Source organism: Triturus cristatus, chromosome 10 (assembly GCF_964204655.1).
Source record: "Triturus cristatus chromosome 10, aTriCri1.1, whole genome shotgun sequence".
Taxonomy (NCBI): domain Eukaryota; kingdom Metazoa; phylum Chordata; class Amphibia; order Caudata; family Salamandridae; genus Triturus; species Triturus cristatus.
The window spans coordinates 59320306-59337920 of record NC_140593.1 but is presented as its reverse complement, the minus strand read 5'-3'; the positions used below and the strand labels follow the sequence as shown (position 1 = coordinate 59337920).

Here is a 17615-nt window from a genome sequence, read left to right as displayed (position 1 = left end):
CTGTATCCAACAATGAGACACTGAACTCGAGCATCAGACACTGGATCCAAGAATCAGACACTGGAGCACGGAATGAGGCATTGGACTCTAGCATCAGACAATGGACTGGATCCAAGAATCAATCACTGGATCCAAGAATCAGACACTGGACTCGAGCATCAAACGCTGAGCTCGAGCATCAGACACTGGAGCACAGAATGAGGTACTAGACTCGTGCTTCAGACATTGGACTCGAGCATCAGACACTGGATTCAAGAATTAGACACTGGACTCAAGCATCAGATACTGGACCCAAGAATGAAACACTGGACTCGAGCATCAGACACTGGACTCGAGCATCAGACACTGGAGCACAGAATGAGGTACTAGACTCGTGCTTCAGACATTGGACTCGAGCATCAGACACTGGATTCAAGAATTAGACACTGGACTCAAGCATCAGATACTGGACCCAAGAATGAAACACTGGACTCGAGCATCAGACACTGGACTCGAGCATCAGACACTGGAGCACAGAATGAGGTACTAGACTCGTGCTTCAGACATTGGACTCGAGCATCAGACACTGGATTCAAGAATTAGACACTGGACTCAAGCATCAGATACTGGACCCAAGAATGAAACACTGGACTCGAGCATCAGACACTGGACTCGAGCATCAGTCATTGAATCCAAGAGTTAGACACTGGATCACAGAATGAGGCACTGGCCTTTAGCATCAGAAACTGGATTCAAGAATGAGACACTGGAGTCGGGCATCAGTCACTGGATCCAAGAATTAGACACTGGACTCGAGCATCTGGCACTGGATCCAAGAGTCAGACACTGGAGCACAGAATGAGGCACTGGACTAGAGCATCAGGCACTGGATCCAAGAATCGGACTCTGGAGCACAGAATGAGGCACTGAATCCAAGAATCAGACACTGGAGCTCAGAATGAGGCACTGGACTCTAGCATCCGACACTGGACTCCAGCATCAGACACTGGATTCAAGAAAAAGACACTGGACTTGGGCATCAGTCATTGGATCCAAGAATGAGACACTGGACTCCGGTATCAATCACTGGATCCAATAAAGAGACACTGGACACGAGCATCAGGCACTGGATCCAAGAATCAGACACTGGATCCAAGAATCAGTCACTGGATCCAGGAATGAGACATTGGACTTGAGCATCAGGCACTGGATCCAAGAATCAGACACTGGATCCAGGAATGAGACGCTGGACTCAAGCATCAGGCACTGGATCCAAGAATCAGACACTGGATCCAGGAATGAGACATTGGACTTGAGCATCAGGCAGTGGATCCAAGAATCAGACACTGGATCCAGGAATGAGACATTGGACTTGAGCATCAGGCAGTGGATCCAAGAATCAGACACTGGATCCAGGAATGAGACGCTGGACTCAAGCATCAGGCAGTGGATCCAAGAATCAGACACTGGATCCAGGAATGAGACGCTGGACTCGGGCATCAATCACTGGATCCAGGAATGAGACGCTGGACTCGAGCATCAGGCACTGGATCCAAGAATCAGACACTGGATCCAGGAATGAGACGCTGGACTCAAGCATCAGGCACTGGATCCAAGAATCAGACACTGGATCCAGGAATGAGACATTGGACTTGAGCATCAGGCAGTGGATCCAAGAATCAGACACTGGATCCAGGAATGAGACATTGGACTTGAGCATCAGGCAGTGGATCCAAGAATCAGACACTGGATCCAGGAATGAGACGCTGGACTCAAGCATCAGGCAGTGGATCCAAGAATCAGACACTGGATCCAGGAATGAGACGCTGGACTCGGGCATCAATCACTGGATCCAGGAATGAGACGCTGGACTCGAGTATCAGGCACTGGATCCAAGAATCAGACACTGGATCCAGGAATGAGACGCTGGACTCAAGCATCAGGCACTGGATCCAAGAATCAGACACTGGATCCAGGAATGAGACATTGGACTTGAGCATCAGGCAGTGGATCCAAGAATCAGACACTGGATCCAGGAATGAGACATTGGACTTGAGCATCAGGCAGTGGATCCAGGAATGAGACGCTGGACTCAAGCATCAGGCAGTGGATCCAAGAATCAGACACTGGATCCAGGAATGAGACGCTGGACTCGGGCATCAATCACTGGATCCAGGAATGAGACGCTGGACTCTAGCATCAGAATCTGGATCCAATAATCAGATGCTGAAGCACAGATTAAGACTATCATTTCAAGCATCACTTGAATTCCTGCATCAGACACTGGAACACTGCATCAGACACTGGAACACTACACCAGACACTGGATGAAAGTAACAATCACTGGATCCAAGCTTCTGTAACTGGATCATACCATTTGTTCCAGGTTCAGATCACCCATCACTTCATTCAGTGGTCAGTCAGTGGGAGCTGCATCACTCACTGGATTGCAGGCCCAATCGCTACATCTACGCCTCAGACACTGGAACCAGCATCAGACTCCGACTCTGAGACTGAGGCGCTGGGTGCCACCCTCTGTGCCTGTTGGTGGTTCTGGTAGGTGTAGGGTTGGGATGTACCTCAGTTCAGAACCAGTACTCTTTTCCACCAGTCTTCCCTCATACATATATCCCAGGAGGACCGCCTGTGATGGGTGGGAGCCTTTTCTCTCCCTCTTGAGTTTCCCGGGGTCTTCTTAAACAAGCATTGGCATAGCCAATAGGTCTCGCCTTTGGGACCTTATAAGTGTTTAGCCATGCAACAGTTGCATAACTAAATACTTATAAGGTCCCAAAAGCGAGACCTATTGGCTATGCCAAGCGGCCGTGGGGCTGCGAAAGTGAAAGTAATCGCGGGCAAGCGCGGGGCGGGCGCCCGCGCACATGCACTGTAGCTCTAGGCTGGGAGGTAGCACTTTTTGGAGCCCTCTCAAATAGTCTCGCCAGACCAGCGCATGCGCTGGGTCAGGCGAGACCTAAAAAGGGCCTTAATGTTTGCAAGCAGTGTGTAGCAGAGTGCGACAAAAACTAAGGACAAGTTACTTATCTCACCACAACAGCCTCGCAACTAAAAAAGGTCATGTGGCTAAAACCGATGCTACATTTTTAAGAAAAACATTCAGGGTTCAGTAGGCCCTGGTGAGGACTATCAAAACCACACTTGACTTCTATGCGCCCTTAAGATGTCATTGGGAACTGGGCAGTGTTAGAAGTGGGGGGGAACGGAAGGGCACGGCGTGCCCCTACTTTTAAAAATTATGCTAGTCCGTTCCCCTACTTCTTGAATTAAAAAAAGCGTCCCGGGACTGCCCTAATTCAGGCCCGGTTCTAGTAAGGGCTTGAAGGCAGGCGCGAAACGCCATGGGGCTCAAAGTGCTTCACACACAGACAGTTTCAGAGATTATCGCAGCCGTACCTGAGTACTTCACAGGTCTTTAAAAGACCATTTACATGTTAACGAGGCTTTGTTTAATTTTTCACCCCTTCATCTCCAACAGGGGCATGGCGAAAGGCGACAAATCCTTTCTTTGGCCGCGGTAACCTTTGCCTACTGTCCTGCTGCGTGGATATTTCTTTTTCTATGCAGCGCAGGAGAAAATAAGTTTATTTCGATTCACCTTTCCCAACCCCTGCAGCTGCTTATCACTTCAGGCTGCGACACTAAGATTGACTAATGGAGTAGGTAGGAGAATGTGTCACTATTTGTTTTTCTTTTTAAATTCTGCACAGGCGCACCAGGACATGTACTTCGTGTGTGCTTCATTTAATCCGTTTTTATCATTATCATGGCTGATGCAGGACAACAATAGGACAATAAAAAAATGCCCAGATAACGCTGGGGATTAATGATCCTGCTGGAGAGCAATCATTTCTCTGTTAGTAGTTAAGTGCAGATGAACTGTATTTTATGTGGAAGCTCAGTGGGTTACTGTCATTGTGACAGAGATCCTTGTGTTACTTGCAGTTCAGAAGTTACAATCCTAACATAGGACAGTGACCAATGAACTGTCATCAAAGAGCTGTATGCAAACCTGAATGATATAGTTAGAACTTCGCGTTTTTTGTTTTGTGATATAGTTAGAACTTCCCCAGTCTTTCATTATTCTAATGTTGCTAAAATGAGTATCTTTGGGCAGATATACATTTTTATCAGTAAAGACAACCCCTAACCACTGGAGTACTCTTTAAATCCTGAGTTTGTGCTTCTCCAGACCAAACCCTCTTAAAATACCTGCCCACCAGTATGGATGACATGTGATTCATACACCTTGTAATCCTCATTGGCTTATGTGACATTCCCTGTAGGCTGATTTACATACTTGTATGATTCGTTGTCTCTGTATAATGTGTGCGTGGTGTAAAGTACTGACACACACTACACTGATATGAGCAGCGCTACACAACAAATGAAATGCATATGAGAGAAGGGCTACATAAAGATGAGGGGCACTGTTGGAGGGTGGCAGTGAGGGAATCCGAGGAGGAGGTAGTGGGAGTGGCTATGGACCGATGAGGGGCACTGTTGGAGGGTGGCAGTGAGGGAATCCGAGGAAGAGGTCATGGGGGGGGGGGAGCTAGGGAGAGATGAGGGGCACTGCTGGAGGATGGTAGTGAGGGATTCTGAGGAGAAGGTCATGAAGGGGAGGGGCTACAGCAAAATGAGGGGCACTGGTGGAGGGTGGCAGTGAGGGAATCCGAGGAGGAGGTAGTGGGAGTGGCTATGGAGCGATGAGGGGCACTGCTGGAGGGTGGCAGTGAGGGAATCCGAGGAAGAGGTCATGGGGGGAGGGGGGAGCTAGGGAGAGATGAGGGGCACTGCTGGAGGATGGTAGTGAGGGATTCTGAGGAGAAGGTCATGAGGGGGAGGGGCTACAGCGAAATAAGGGGCACTGCTGGAGGGTGGCAGTGAGGGAATCCGAGGAGGAGGTCATGAGGGGGAGGGGCTATGGGGAGATGAGGAGCACTTGTGGCGTATGGCAGTGATTATTGGTGTGGCGCCAAAAATGACTTTCGCATCAGCGCTAAAGCCGGCCTTGTCATGGCCTTACTGTTTTTGTTTATTTAATTAGCAGTCGGGTCATAAGGGCTACTGTGGAACATACTTTAAAGTGTGTGCTAATTATATTTACTGCTATATTCAATGTTTTAAGTTTCAAGGTGATTTTACTAATGTTTTTACCGGGAAAAATGAAAGTGGAGCCCGATGGTGCCTGATATGGGGCTGGGGCCCAAGGTCAGCTGTGAGATAAGGTGCACTGGAGAGGAGTAGTGGATAATCAAGCCTGTAAGGGAGTGCGTTGCGGAGTCTGGGGTCAGGTGGAGGTAGTAATGAAGAGGGATCCTCCATGAAGGCTCGAACAGAGGGAGCCCAAGTAGTGTCACTTGCCTGATACTACCACCTCAGAAACCTCCTCTTCCCATCAAAGGAAAATTACATAGAAAAAACAGTTTTTGAGAGTAATAATATTTAGAAAGAGATTTGGAAAAGAGTGCGATTTACTGGGCCTTGTAAGACTAAGAAGAGATAAAGGAGGGCCCGGAGGATTTGCAGTCTGGGTGTTGCTACTCCCAAGATAATTTTGTAAAAAAAACTATAGGGTCAAATACTGCATTTTATTTTCAACACCCCATTTTTACACAAATTCTCTCAAAAGCCATTACTGTGCCAAGACAACATCCCCAGGAGTTGACCACATTTTTTTTCAAGATGCACAATATGTTCCTCCCATAAGTAAATATTTACCTCCACTTTGCCAAGGCCTGTGTTTTGTCCTGCTTGCTCACATGTTATCTCACTCAGGCTCACTACCCCCATTATTCATTCTCATTCACTTTCCCTTTTACTCAAAATTGCTCACTTTCACTCACTCTTCAACATTCGGTATCACATTCTCACTCAATCAGTCTCACCACTTTTTCCTACTCTGATTACCTCATTCTAACTTACAGTTTCACTTACTCTACGTGACTCCTTCTCACTCACTTTCTCTCACTTTCATCGACATACACTCTTTCACTCATGCTCAGTTACATTCAGGCACTCAATCATTCACACCCACATTTACTTACTCGCACTCATTCTTCTTTGCAGGACACTTGAATACATATGTGCTATACTATGTTTGAGCAGCTAGCTGGCTGACATGAATAAGAATTATTTATTTATTTATCTCACTTGTAAAGCGCACTCTCACCTAACAGGCATCCTGGCGCTGACAATCAAGAGTGCACAATTTGTGGATAAGAAGGAGCCCTTGTGGGTTTCCGTGAGTCAGATTAGATTCTCTTGAAGAGTTCCTTTGTCTCTGAGCCCTGCTTAACACATGTGTACAGGAGGAGCCCTATATTCATGTCCTCAATGTTTGAGACAAAAAATACTCATTGATTTCTGAACGAGAGTAAAAGCGTTAAGGTAACATGTCGTTCCTGCTTATATTTTGCATGCTTTACATAATCCTGCATTCCCTATGAGTATTTGCTTTTCCCAGAATGTTGTTACTTTTTTTCAGGCACTGCATAATTTGAAATGAGTCACATCCAGGTGCTTATAATGGGGCAGAATTGGGTTGTAGGTGAAGACAGTGCGAGTTTCACTCAGTGGGGCAGAAGGGTGTTCGGTGGGGATAGGATGTGGCATTATGGCCAGAGCTACCAAATTTGGAACTGGGGAACCTGGTTCAGCCTTCATGCCTTGTCCATCAGACCACTCCTGAGAGAGCACCTATGATAGACTTTAGAAGGCCCCACTAGACCTTAGAAGCCCTGGTCTCTTAGCACCAGCAGGTGAACCCAACCGGTGGCCAGTTGGGTAAACTTGAAGCCCTATCCACCACAATTCATACCCAGGTTCACCACCAGTCTTGCGGGCAGGTCTACAAAGCAGCACACCCTAGAGCAGCAGTGGCTTTGTCACGCAGTAGTTTTCCTGCAATAATAAAAGTCTCCCACACAACCCCCACGGTTTTTGACGCATTCATAGATTTACAAGGACTTGTAATCCTGGGAATGCGGCAAAATCTTGCGCTGCCCCAGAGGAGGCATAACTAGGAGAAATATCTTTTTTTCTCCTTGCTTTTTCCTCTTTCAAACTGTGCTTTATTCTGCAGCCCACATAGAAAGATGAAAAAGGCTCTCAATATTGTTTTTGTACAGGAAGGTGCCCCTTCCTGCACAAAAACAATCCTGCATGCAAAGGAGGCTCCCTGGCACCATGGGGCAAGTGTGCCTGCGTTGAAGCTAGGCTGTCGAAATGGCGCCAGTGCAGGGGGAAAAGACCGGAATGCACCATATTGGATAAATACGGCACATTCCCGCCCTTTCCCTGTGACGCAGCGCAGCAAAGTAACTTGCTGTGCTGCCCTGCGCCACCATTCCCATAAACATGTCCATAAGCTCACAAATAGTAAATTGACCACACTAATTATCTGTGTAAGAGCATGTATTGATAAACACAATGAGCCACTGACCTTTTTCTTGGACCTTGTTGAGTTGCCAAGCACAGCAGCAGATCTAATCTTAGATACCTTACTTGCATGCTTAGAGAGACACGGTTTTACTGATGAGTATTTAAAAAGTCATTTGGTTCAGCTTGTAACAGATGGTGCTTCCAATATGATAGGTAGGGAATCCGGTGTGGCAACTCTTCTGAAACTGAAATATCCACAGTTGAGTGTATGGCACTGTGCTAACCACAAGCTGGAGCTTGCTGTGGGTGATGTTTGTAAAGAAGTCGCAGGCATTAATCAGCTCAAATTTTTTTTTGATAAACTATATACCACCTACCATGCCTCTCCGAAAAATCAGAGAGAGCTTGGGGAATGTGCTCTGGAGGTAGAAGTAAGACTTCTGGCAATTGGAAAGGTGCTAGATGTACGTTGGATGTCCTCAAGTGAAAGATCTGTGAGAGCTGTTTGGAATAACTACAAAGGACTTATTAAACATTTCATGGAATGTTCCGAAGACTCAACGAGGAGTGACATTGAGCAGAGGAAATATGCTGGTTTAAACCGTTTATTAACCTCCCTGGTGTTTGTTGAAAATATGGGCATTTTATATGATGCTTTCACAGAATTGGGTGACCTATCCAGAAGGCTGCAGCGGCGTGATATGACCATATATGAGGCCGATCGTTCAATACAGATGCAGATTTTAGTGTTTGAATCAATGGCTGATTCACCTGGGCCCTTTGTTTGCTACAACTGCATTAGATGCTGCTGAACGGATGCAGTTTGCTGGTGTAGGACTGCAACAGAACAAAGGCTGTGTTAGCATCAATAGGGACAGTTCTTTAGGAGCTTAGCAAATAACCTGCGAAAAAGGATGACAATGTCTAATGCATCAAATGTTTCTAGATGCACAACCACAAACAATGATGAAATAGAATACAAAGAGTTAGTACATAGAATGAAACTCCTACAACCAGTTTATTGGCCAGATCCAGTAGACATCTTATACGGTGAGGGAGAATTACAAAACCTTTGTAGCAGGTTGCATGCATTTGATACCAGGCAGTACATCCTTGGTTTCAGGGAGTACAAACAAAATAAAAATTGCATCCCTGGAAGCCTGAAACCATTAATGCACATTATAAACACCTTTTGTACCTCAACTGCTGAATGTGAACGGGGCTTTAGTGTAATGAATCATGTGCTCACACCACTGCGGAACAGAATATCAATCAATCGTCTGTCTTCTACAATGTCCATAAATATCGTGGGGCCACCTGTCATAGAATTTAAACCTGAATTTTATGTTCAGAAATGGTTAGAAAAAGGGAGGAGAAGTGCAGATGAAAGAAACTGCATGGCTCGGAGACAAATGGCTTATGATTCCACTTATAAGCGTTTTTGGAATATTCTGTGATTGGAAACATGTCCCACATTGTAAATGAATTAAATATAAACAACTTATATAATAAACCTCAAATAAACATGTTTATTGATTCTTTGAATTAAATAACGTTATAAGCTGTAACTGGTCAGTGAAATGCCAAACGTTCAAAAATTGGTATGTTTTGCTATTTCTAGCCACACCTCCGACTCCGCCCACTAATCCAATCCTTGGGTTATTCCCGCCCCCTGAGTCTCCGCCCACAGTTCCCCTACTTTTTTTTCCCCACTTCGACCACTGGAACTGGGGGTTCAGTGGCCAACATGCCCAGCCCTGTGTTCTGCCCAGACTTTGCAGCAAGCGGTATGTCTCACCTGGAGGCTTGGCGGGGCTCCTCTGGGGCAGTGCCATCGGTGGAGGGGGCGCTGGTTGCAGGTTGTGTTTTGAAGTCGGGGGCAGGAAGCTGGGAGACCTTGAACGGGGCGGGTAGGGAACAGCGTTGCCCTCTGTAGGCCCGAGAATGTTTGGAGTAGGTGGGCACGGCGCCGACAGTTTACGGGCTGAATTCGGTGGAGGTGGGGGAGGGCCAGATGGGGGGCAATCCCTGAAATCCGGCAGTGGCGGGGGAGGGCCCAGGGAGGGAGGTGCTGTTCTGGGAGGAAGCGTAAAGCCGGGAACGTGTGACCCGGGTGGTGGCGGAGGTGGAGGGGGGTGTGAGGGTGTTGTGGGAAACTTTGCAGGCTTCTCTGCCTGTGGGGGCAAGGGTGGGGGCAAGAAAGGGGGTAAAGAAGGAGGGGGTGGAGGAGGGTGTGCAGCAGGAGGCTGAGATGATAACTGACTGGTCCTCTCTGGAGGCGGGGGGGGCTGGTGGCTGAAGTGGGGCTTGCTAGCGTTAGGTGGGGGCAGAGGTGGGGCCGGAATGGTTGGTCGGGGTGGGGCAGGTCTGGGGGTGATGCTTGGTGTCTCTGGAGGGGGGGCGTGCCGTGGGGTTTCAGGTGAAGGGATAGAACCTACACCCTCTGATGTATTAATGACAGCGGGGTCTGGGAACCTTGGTGTGGGGGTCCTTGCTCGAGCAGGCTGGCTGGCTGCTTTACCAACTGAAAAACAAACAAAAAACATTATATGGGTGAGATATTCGCAGCGAAGAATAGAACAGTACAATTCCTTGAGGGCATCTGGCGGTGGGTTCTGAGAGGGATGCCACAGCCTAGATGCCAGGGCAGATGGAAAGCAGAGAGTGACATCACTCCAGGAAATCATTGCCAGACCACACTGCTTAAGGAATCCGACATTAAACTATGACATCACTCCTTGAATTGGACATCAGACACTGACCTCACTCCATGGAACAGACATCAGGCACTGACCTCACTCCATGGAACAGACATCAGGCACTGACCTCACTCCATGGAACAGACATCAGGCACTGACCTCACTCCATGGAACAGACATCAGACACTGACCTCACTCCATGGAACAGACATCAGGCACTGACCTCACTCCATGGAACAGACATCAGGCACTGACCTCACTCCATGGAACAGACATCAGGCACTGACCTCACTCCATGGAACAGGCATCAGGCACTGACCTCACTCCATGGAACAGGCATCAAGCACTGACCTCACTCCATGGAACAGGCATCAGGCACTGACCTCACTCCATGGAACAGGCATCAGGCACTGACCTCACTCCATGGAACAGGCATCAGGCAGTCACATCTCTCCATGAAATAGACATCAAGCAGTCACATCACTCCATGAAACAGAGATCAAGCAGTCACATCTCTCCATGAAATAGACATCAAGCAGTCACATCTCTCCATGAAATAGACATCAAGCAGCCACATCACTCCATGAAACAGACATCAAGCAGTGATAAAACTCCAAAAATGTGTGCAGTGCCAACTAACATGGGGTGGGACCACTCTGGGGATGTGCATTTGCCATAAAACACAATGCTGGCGTTTTCATATGTTCCCTTCTTTATAAGTCTCTGCGCAATAAAGACAATCTGTGAGGTGACTTGGCGCGAGCACGTGCTGTAAACGCACGAGAAACCCCTGCGCGGAACACTGCAGTGGTACATCATCATTACGTATATATTTCTCTTTCTGCCTTTGTTTATTTCTGTAACCTGCCCACTTACATAAATAATCTTCCCACACACTGTGAAAATATTTGTGATTTTGCACACCAACTTAATCTCTTCTACACTTTTACCATATTGTGATGAGCACTACACAAAATCCATATATGTATCTGGTCACTGAAAAAAACAAAGATTAAAGTGAAATGATGGTGGGCTTTGGTTCTAGCACCTCCACGGATGTTTAAAAAGTCTCAGCGAGTCACCGAAAGAGCAAAGTTAAAGTGCAGTTATGGCTAGGATTTTAAACTGAACAATCACTGATACATGCAAGTTATGGTTAGGAGCAGAATCCATAACTGTGCAACAACCATGCAAACTGTAACTTGTACACCAAATACAGAACCAGAGATCTCACCCTTTATAAAGCAGGAGCAGTTACACGTGTGGTAACCATTCCACAGGTGAGATTACACATCACATTACCCATACCACTTTGGCAGGCAGGGCTGTAATTATACGTCACTTTTAGCTGTTGTTGTTTATTGGTATAAATATTGTGAGGTCTGACGCATTATTGCACGATTTTAACCCCTTTCATCCTGATATTTATTAACTACGGTGGCCTTGGTTTAGTGTGGACGCATCAGATTTGCGGTTCATACCGTTATCCCAGTGCTTCAAATGGGCCGGTACTCTTCGGTACTGAGTACCAGCACTTTTTAATTTTGGGAGGGTGAGCACCTGCACTTCACAAGAAACACGTAATACTTTTAATTGTGGGGTACCGGCACTTCTCAGAAACAAGCAGGTACTCTGTTGGAGAGTACCTGCACTTCTACTGTTCCATTTCAAGCACTGTAGAAGGGTTACTTTAGTTCAGCTGAGCCCCTACCTTCCTCGCACTGTTCTTGAGAACCCTGCAGCAGGAGCACTCTGCAATCAAGACACTAGAACGAGAACTACTTCAGGAAAATGGCACAGTCGTTCTGCAGCCGCAAGCCTCCATTTTGAAAGTGTAACATGAGAATCACCTTAAAATTCAACACAGTTGAATCAGAAAACCCCAGTGCGGAGAAAGTCCCTCTCAGGGAGCCTCGCCGTACATGAAACTAGACCAGTACTGCGTGAAAGGATTTCACCAGCTTCACATTCTCATTTTGTGACCTCACCTCCTCGTGAGATTTCCATCGTCGCTTTCTAGTGACATCATTGACAACTCCAGTGACATCATTGACAACCCGAGCTTTGCTGTAATTCTTTGATGTCACTTGGTACCCCCTGGTGTAAACACATCTGGCATTGACAGTTACCTATTTATAATTCTACATGTGACATCTCTCCAGGAACCGGATGTGTGACTGGCCAGTACTCCAAAAACCCGATGCCAGCACCAGACATCTAATCTGTAGAGTCACGGCCCGGGGTCCAGGCCTAGGACATATGTGCAACTGCAACACAGCATATACGTTAGTGGCCAGCTCTGGACTGAGCCACGCCCAGAGCCCTGGGCTTTTTATTAACAATATTCACGTGGTCTCGGCGTCCGCCGAGCCCAACCTTTATTGTATTATTCAGGGGGGTGGTGAACTAACAGGACCACCCCCTACCACTACGGGAGACGTGGACTGTTCCACTGTCTCCCGCAACAATACATTCCTCCTTTACCAGGAGAGACAAATTTAAATGAACATTGAACTTAGAATCTAAATGTAAACTTTCAGTCCTGTGCACCACATCTTGGGCGAAATACAAAGAACGGAACAGTCTTACTTGGATACTCTTTGCAGCTGCTCACTCTGGCTGCGACCCGACCCATAGTCACCGACTAGCCGCTGGTTACATAGTCTTTGTACTTCTGGGATGGTTTCGGACAGGGCCGGAGGTGATATCTGTTCTGACTGTTCCGCAGCTGCGGGTCTGGTGACTGTTCAACCGGATTGCTGCTGGGGGCTGGGCTCTGGCCACCACCAGAACCCTGGTCTGGGATCGACGCGGGTATCAGATTGGTGGAGATGTCCATGGTGGCCGGTCGACCAGGTCCGGCCGCATCGCTGTCAGGAGTTGCGGATCTGTCGCGGGGCGTCCCGTTGCACCACTCGGACCCTGGGACATCGCCCTCGTCACTGGGTGGGACTCTTTTGAAGAGGGACACATTGCGGGTAACTGTCTCTGGTCCTCTCTGGGCAGTCACCAAGGTTGGAGTTGGAACGGTCGACAAAATTTTCCTCCAGGGTGCCGGTCTTGCACGAGCAACTGGTCACCCACAGCAATGGGGCTTTCTCTAGCGTGTCTTTTCCGGGACGCTGCTTCGTTGGTCTTCTCTCGCTTGTAGTCTGACTGATTCGGAGGGTTGGCCATTTCAGCCCACACCGGATGGTGGGGGATGGTGTCGGTGACAGTCCGGCTGAAACACAGTCGACTTGGGGAGATGCCGGTGGTGCAGTGAGGGGTGAGCCGGTACTCCCGGAGAAACTGGTACACTGCTCGTTCCAGGTTGAGTCCATCGGCTAGGGAAATCTGGATCGTTTTGTTCAGTGTCCGCATTAGCCGTTCCACTTCGCCATTGGCTTGGGGCCACCTCGGGGTGATTTTGCGGTGTTTTATTTTGTGTGAGGCAAAGTAGTCGGCCATCTCCGCGCTGGTCCATTGTCGGTGCGGAGTTCACCGACGAGCCCATGGGTGGCTATTAACTTCTCCAATTTAGGGATAACTTCCGCGGCAGATGTAGAGGCAACAAATTCAACTTCTGGATACCTCGAGAAGTCATCAACCACCACTAGCCTGTGCTTTCCTCCTGGTAGACTGCCGAAGTCAGCACTCACTCTCTCCCATGGGGCGCTCGGAGCTGCTTCAGTGATGATCGGCGCAGGTTTACTTGGTAGGCTCGTGGCGAGGCATACTGGGCAGTGTTGTATGAATAACTATTTGCTGGTCCAGGCCTGGGAACCAGACTTTACTGTGAAGTCTGTTCTTTGATTTGACGATCCCCTGGTGTGCGCCATGGGCGAGAAGGGCAACCTGTCTGGTGAGGCTCGCAGGTAGGACAAGGCGTGGGCCTCGCAAGAGGCAGCCGTCGGCCGATACAGACAGTTCATGATGGACTTGGTGCAGTGACTTCAATGTTGCTTGGGCCGCTGCGGTTCGTAGCGGTGAAGGACTCTATAGTAGTCGCCAGTCCCCTGAGGAAACTGCTTGTAATGCTATCTGGAGGCAGTCATCATCCCGTGTGGCAGCTATGACATCTTGCAGGGATATCGGAAGAGGCCGGGACCCTTCGATTACCATCCGCACGTAGTCTTCCGCGGCGCGGCCTCAGTGGCTTTCGGAGGAGTGGCTGGCCAGGCGTACTGTGACAAAAAGTCAGCTGGATTCCGGGTGCCGGGTCTGTATTTCACCGTGAGCTGGAACTCTTGTAGCTGCAGGAGGGAAGGCAAAGTGGATGAGGCGAAGATCTTGTGAGGTGCGGCAGCTGAGTAAGAAAAGAGACCCTTCTTGGGAGACGTAGATCTTGGACTGTCGATGGACGTGGTTGTGAGAGAGATTGGCTTGGAACACGCCGCATATTCTGAGTGGGGTGTGGGTCCCGAAAGTGTACACCTGGACGTTGGTGTTGCGGAGAGCCGGCAGGTTAGGTAACAGCCTGTAGACACTGGCAGCCATGAGGTTGATTGTTGCTCCAGTGTCGATGAGCGCTGCCACTGGATGATCCTGCACGTTGATAGTGCACATGGGCACTGCCTGCGGGGAGGCGGAGAGAGCGTGTAGCATGTGTACTACATGCACTGTTGTGGCCTCATCTTCGTCCATGTCGCCGTTTGAGGAGTCATCTGGGAGGGTCTCTAGTGCCCGTAGCTGTCGTGGTGGGCCTTGAGATTGTCGCTGAGACTTCGAGCGACAGACTTTGGAAAAATGGCTGACCTTTCCACACGCACTGCAGGTTTTTCCTTGGGCTGGACAGGCGCCGTCGTGAGGGAGCGGGCCTCCACACCATCGACAGAGGCGAATTTTGGAGTTCTGTCTGGAGCTTTGGGTCGAGGGCCTTCTGGGTCTTTGTCGTGGCCCACAGGTCTCAGAACGGACGGCGCAGACTGGCTCCTCCTCGACGGCCACCATAGCTTTGAGCTCCATATGGGCCGCCCTGGCCTTGGACAGTTCCTTGGAGCGTCCCAGGGTCAGGATGTCCCTCATCGGCATGTTGTGTTCCTCTAGGACGCGCTCACGTAGCTTAGAAGAGGCGCAGCCGTGAATGAATTGCGCCCGGATCTCATCATCCTCATCAGGCAGGGTGCACGTGCTGGCTAACTCCTTGAGGTGGGCGTAGAATACGCCAACAGATTCATCAGGGAGCTGTTTTACCTGGCAGAGGAGGAAACGCTCATAATCCGGATTGGCGTATGGCTCAAAATGCGCCGTGATGGCGTCGCGCATCGTGGCATAGGTCCACGGGGGTCCAGCTTCGCGGACAGTCTTCGCAATTTTGTGGATGAGCATGGATCTTTGCCGTGGGGCCTGTATGTCCGCAGCTTCGAAGAACGTCTCCAAACACTCCACCCACTCTTTCCACCGCGCAGCCTGGGAGGGCAGTGGACCGGTAATGGTAAAGGGTTCCAACGGCGAGAAGGAGGTCATACTGGCTCAGAGGAGGGCGGCGGCAGGGAGGCAAAGGATTCACTTAGCCAAGGCAGTAGGGCGTAAAGACTTCCACCCGCCGGGCGTCGCAGTGAGTTGAGCCGCGTAGCAGGGTGGTGGGGCGCAGGCCAGCGCTGGCGGAGCAAGAAAGGCGACTGGGGCCCAATCAGGAGCGAGCAAAAGGAGCGCGTGCAGTGGGTGGCCAGGATCTCCTTGCCGCAGGAACAGAGCGGCTGTCTCACACGATAGTCCCAGGGGCAGGAGGAGGAGAGTGGAGGCACCAGGAGGGGGCAGCGGACTTCTTGGGCATGCAGAGTCAGTTGCTGGGATCCTTCCGAGGGGCAGGGCCACACAATGTGCCTGCTGTAGTTTAGGGCCAGTGTAGTGCTGCTGGACGGCCAGAAGGGGGCAGCAGGGTGGCACAGCGCTGCAGGTGCTGGGAGCCTTCACCAGGGCAGGGCCACACAACGCGCGTGCTGACATCCAGGGTAGGTGCAGTACAGCTGGAGGGCCAGAGGGGGCAGCAGGGTGGCGCTGTGTCGCTTACCAGCACCTTCACCTCAACTTCCAGAACTCGCACGCACCTGCATCGGCACAGGACGCGTCTGACCTGTGCAGGCTGGACTGTCGGGGTGCGCGCGCACTCTTCTGGGCTTCGCACCCTGGGTGACACATCAATGGCCCAGCGGGATGCCAGTAGAGCCGCTGCCGCTGGTGGGGTCGCGGAGACCGACGCCGGCACGCGGCAGGGGCACGCCAGGCCACAGGCAGGAGCCGCACGGCAGGAGCGGGCTCCCGGAGACAGCCGGGGGACAGCACGGTAGGTGAGAGGCAGGACAGCAGCAAGCTGACACCACCTCGTCGCCAATGTAGAGTCGCGGCCCGGGGTCCAGGCCTAGGACATATGTGCAACTGAAACACAGCATATACGTTAGTGGCCAGCTCTGGACTGAGCCACGCCCAGAGCCCTGGGCTTTTTATTAACAATATTCACGTGGTCTCGGCGTCCGCTGAGCCCAACCTTTATTGTATTATTCAGGGGGGTGGTTAACTAACAGGATCACCCCCTACCACTACGGGAGACGTGGACTGTTCCACTGACTCCCGCAACATTACATAATCTGACAGCGCAGTCCCACTTAAAAGGGGGGCTCTCTATTTGGGAGTTAAACAGTTGTAGGAATGTGACTCAGACATTTTGACTGAAGTAATATTATTGCAACTACTTGCAAGGAGATGATATCCAGCCTTATATTAAACGTTAGCTGTCGTTCAACCATGCCGCCAGCAGGTGGCACTATTGGTCCGATGTTCAAACGTGTTTTACATTGCTAAAGCCTGCCATTCGCAAAATCACGTTTTTTGACTGCAACATAACTTTTTCCTATTTACAAAAGGCTTTTCCCACTCGTACAGAGCTTCTGCACAGCCGCGGCCTCTGCTAGTAAGAGCGATGGGGCCAGGTGAGGGGGGATTCCGAGAGACAACCACGAGGGAACCTTAATTATTTATTTAATTTTCCCTCGTGGTCGGTCGTCTCTCGAAATCGCCCCTCGCCTGGCCCCACCGCTTTTTCCTGCAGCGGCAGCTGCTTTTGCAACCCTTTCCTAACTGCAAATCGGACGGGGTCTGAAGGGGGTACCCCCTACCCCCGTCACCCTACCTTAGTTTCGGTTCTGAAAGGAATGTATCAATGGTTTGCAACCGCAATTGCACCCCTAAGGGGTGGTATCTAATTCACACAGACTAGGCACTAGGGTGACCAGGCGTCCCGGATTTGTCGGGGCGGTCCCGGTTTTCGCCAGCTGTCCCGGCAGATTTCATGAAATTTAGCACAGACCTCAGTCCCCGGTTTTTAGAGAGGGTGGACTGAAAACAGCGGGAGGTGCCTTTTTATGTTTTACAAAGCAGGGATAGTTAGCAGCTGTTATAAGAAAGAAATGTAATTAACAGGCAAGCTACTGGGTTTAAACATTGCATTCTATGTATGTCCTGACCTACTGTTCTGTAATTCTCTGCTGAGCAGCGCTGTCAGTCTGTGCGCGCGCTTGAAGTAAAGTTGTAACCCTGCTTCTATTTTGAGAA

General features: G+C 49.8%; 1 protein-coding gene across 2 annotated transcripts in view; it reads right to left on the bottom strand.

The window, feature by feature from the left end:
• WIPF3 (WAS/WASL interacting protein family member 3) overlaps window positions 1-17615 on the bottom strand; it is a 162540-nt gene that overhangs the window by 14197 nt on the left and 130728 nt on the right. For both annotated transcript variants that reach the window (XM_085630412.1, XM_085630413.1), the window contains exon 5: window positions 9182-9907. In XM_085630412.1, the coding sequence (XP_085486538.1) occupies window positions 9182-9907 (726 nt within the window). The remainder of the gene's footprint in view (window positions 1-9181; window positions 9908-17615) is intronic.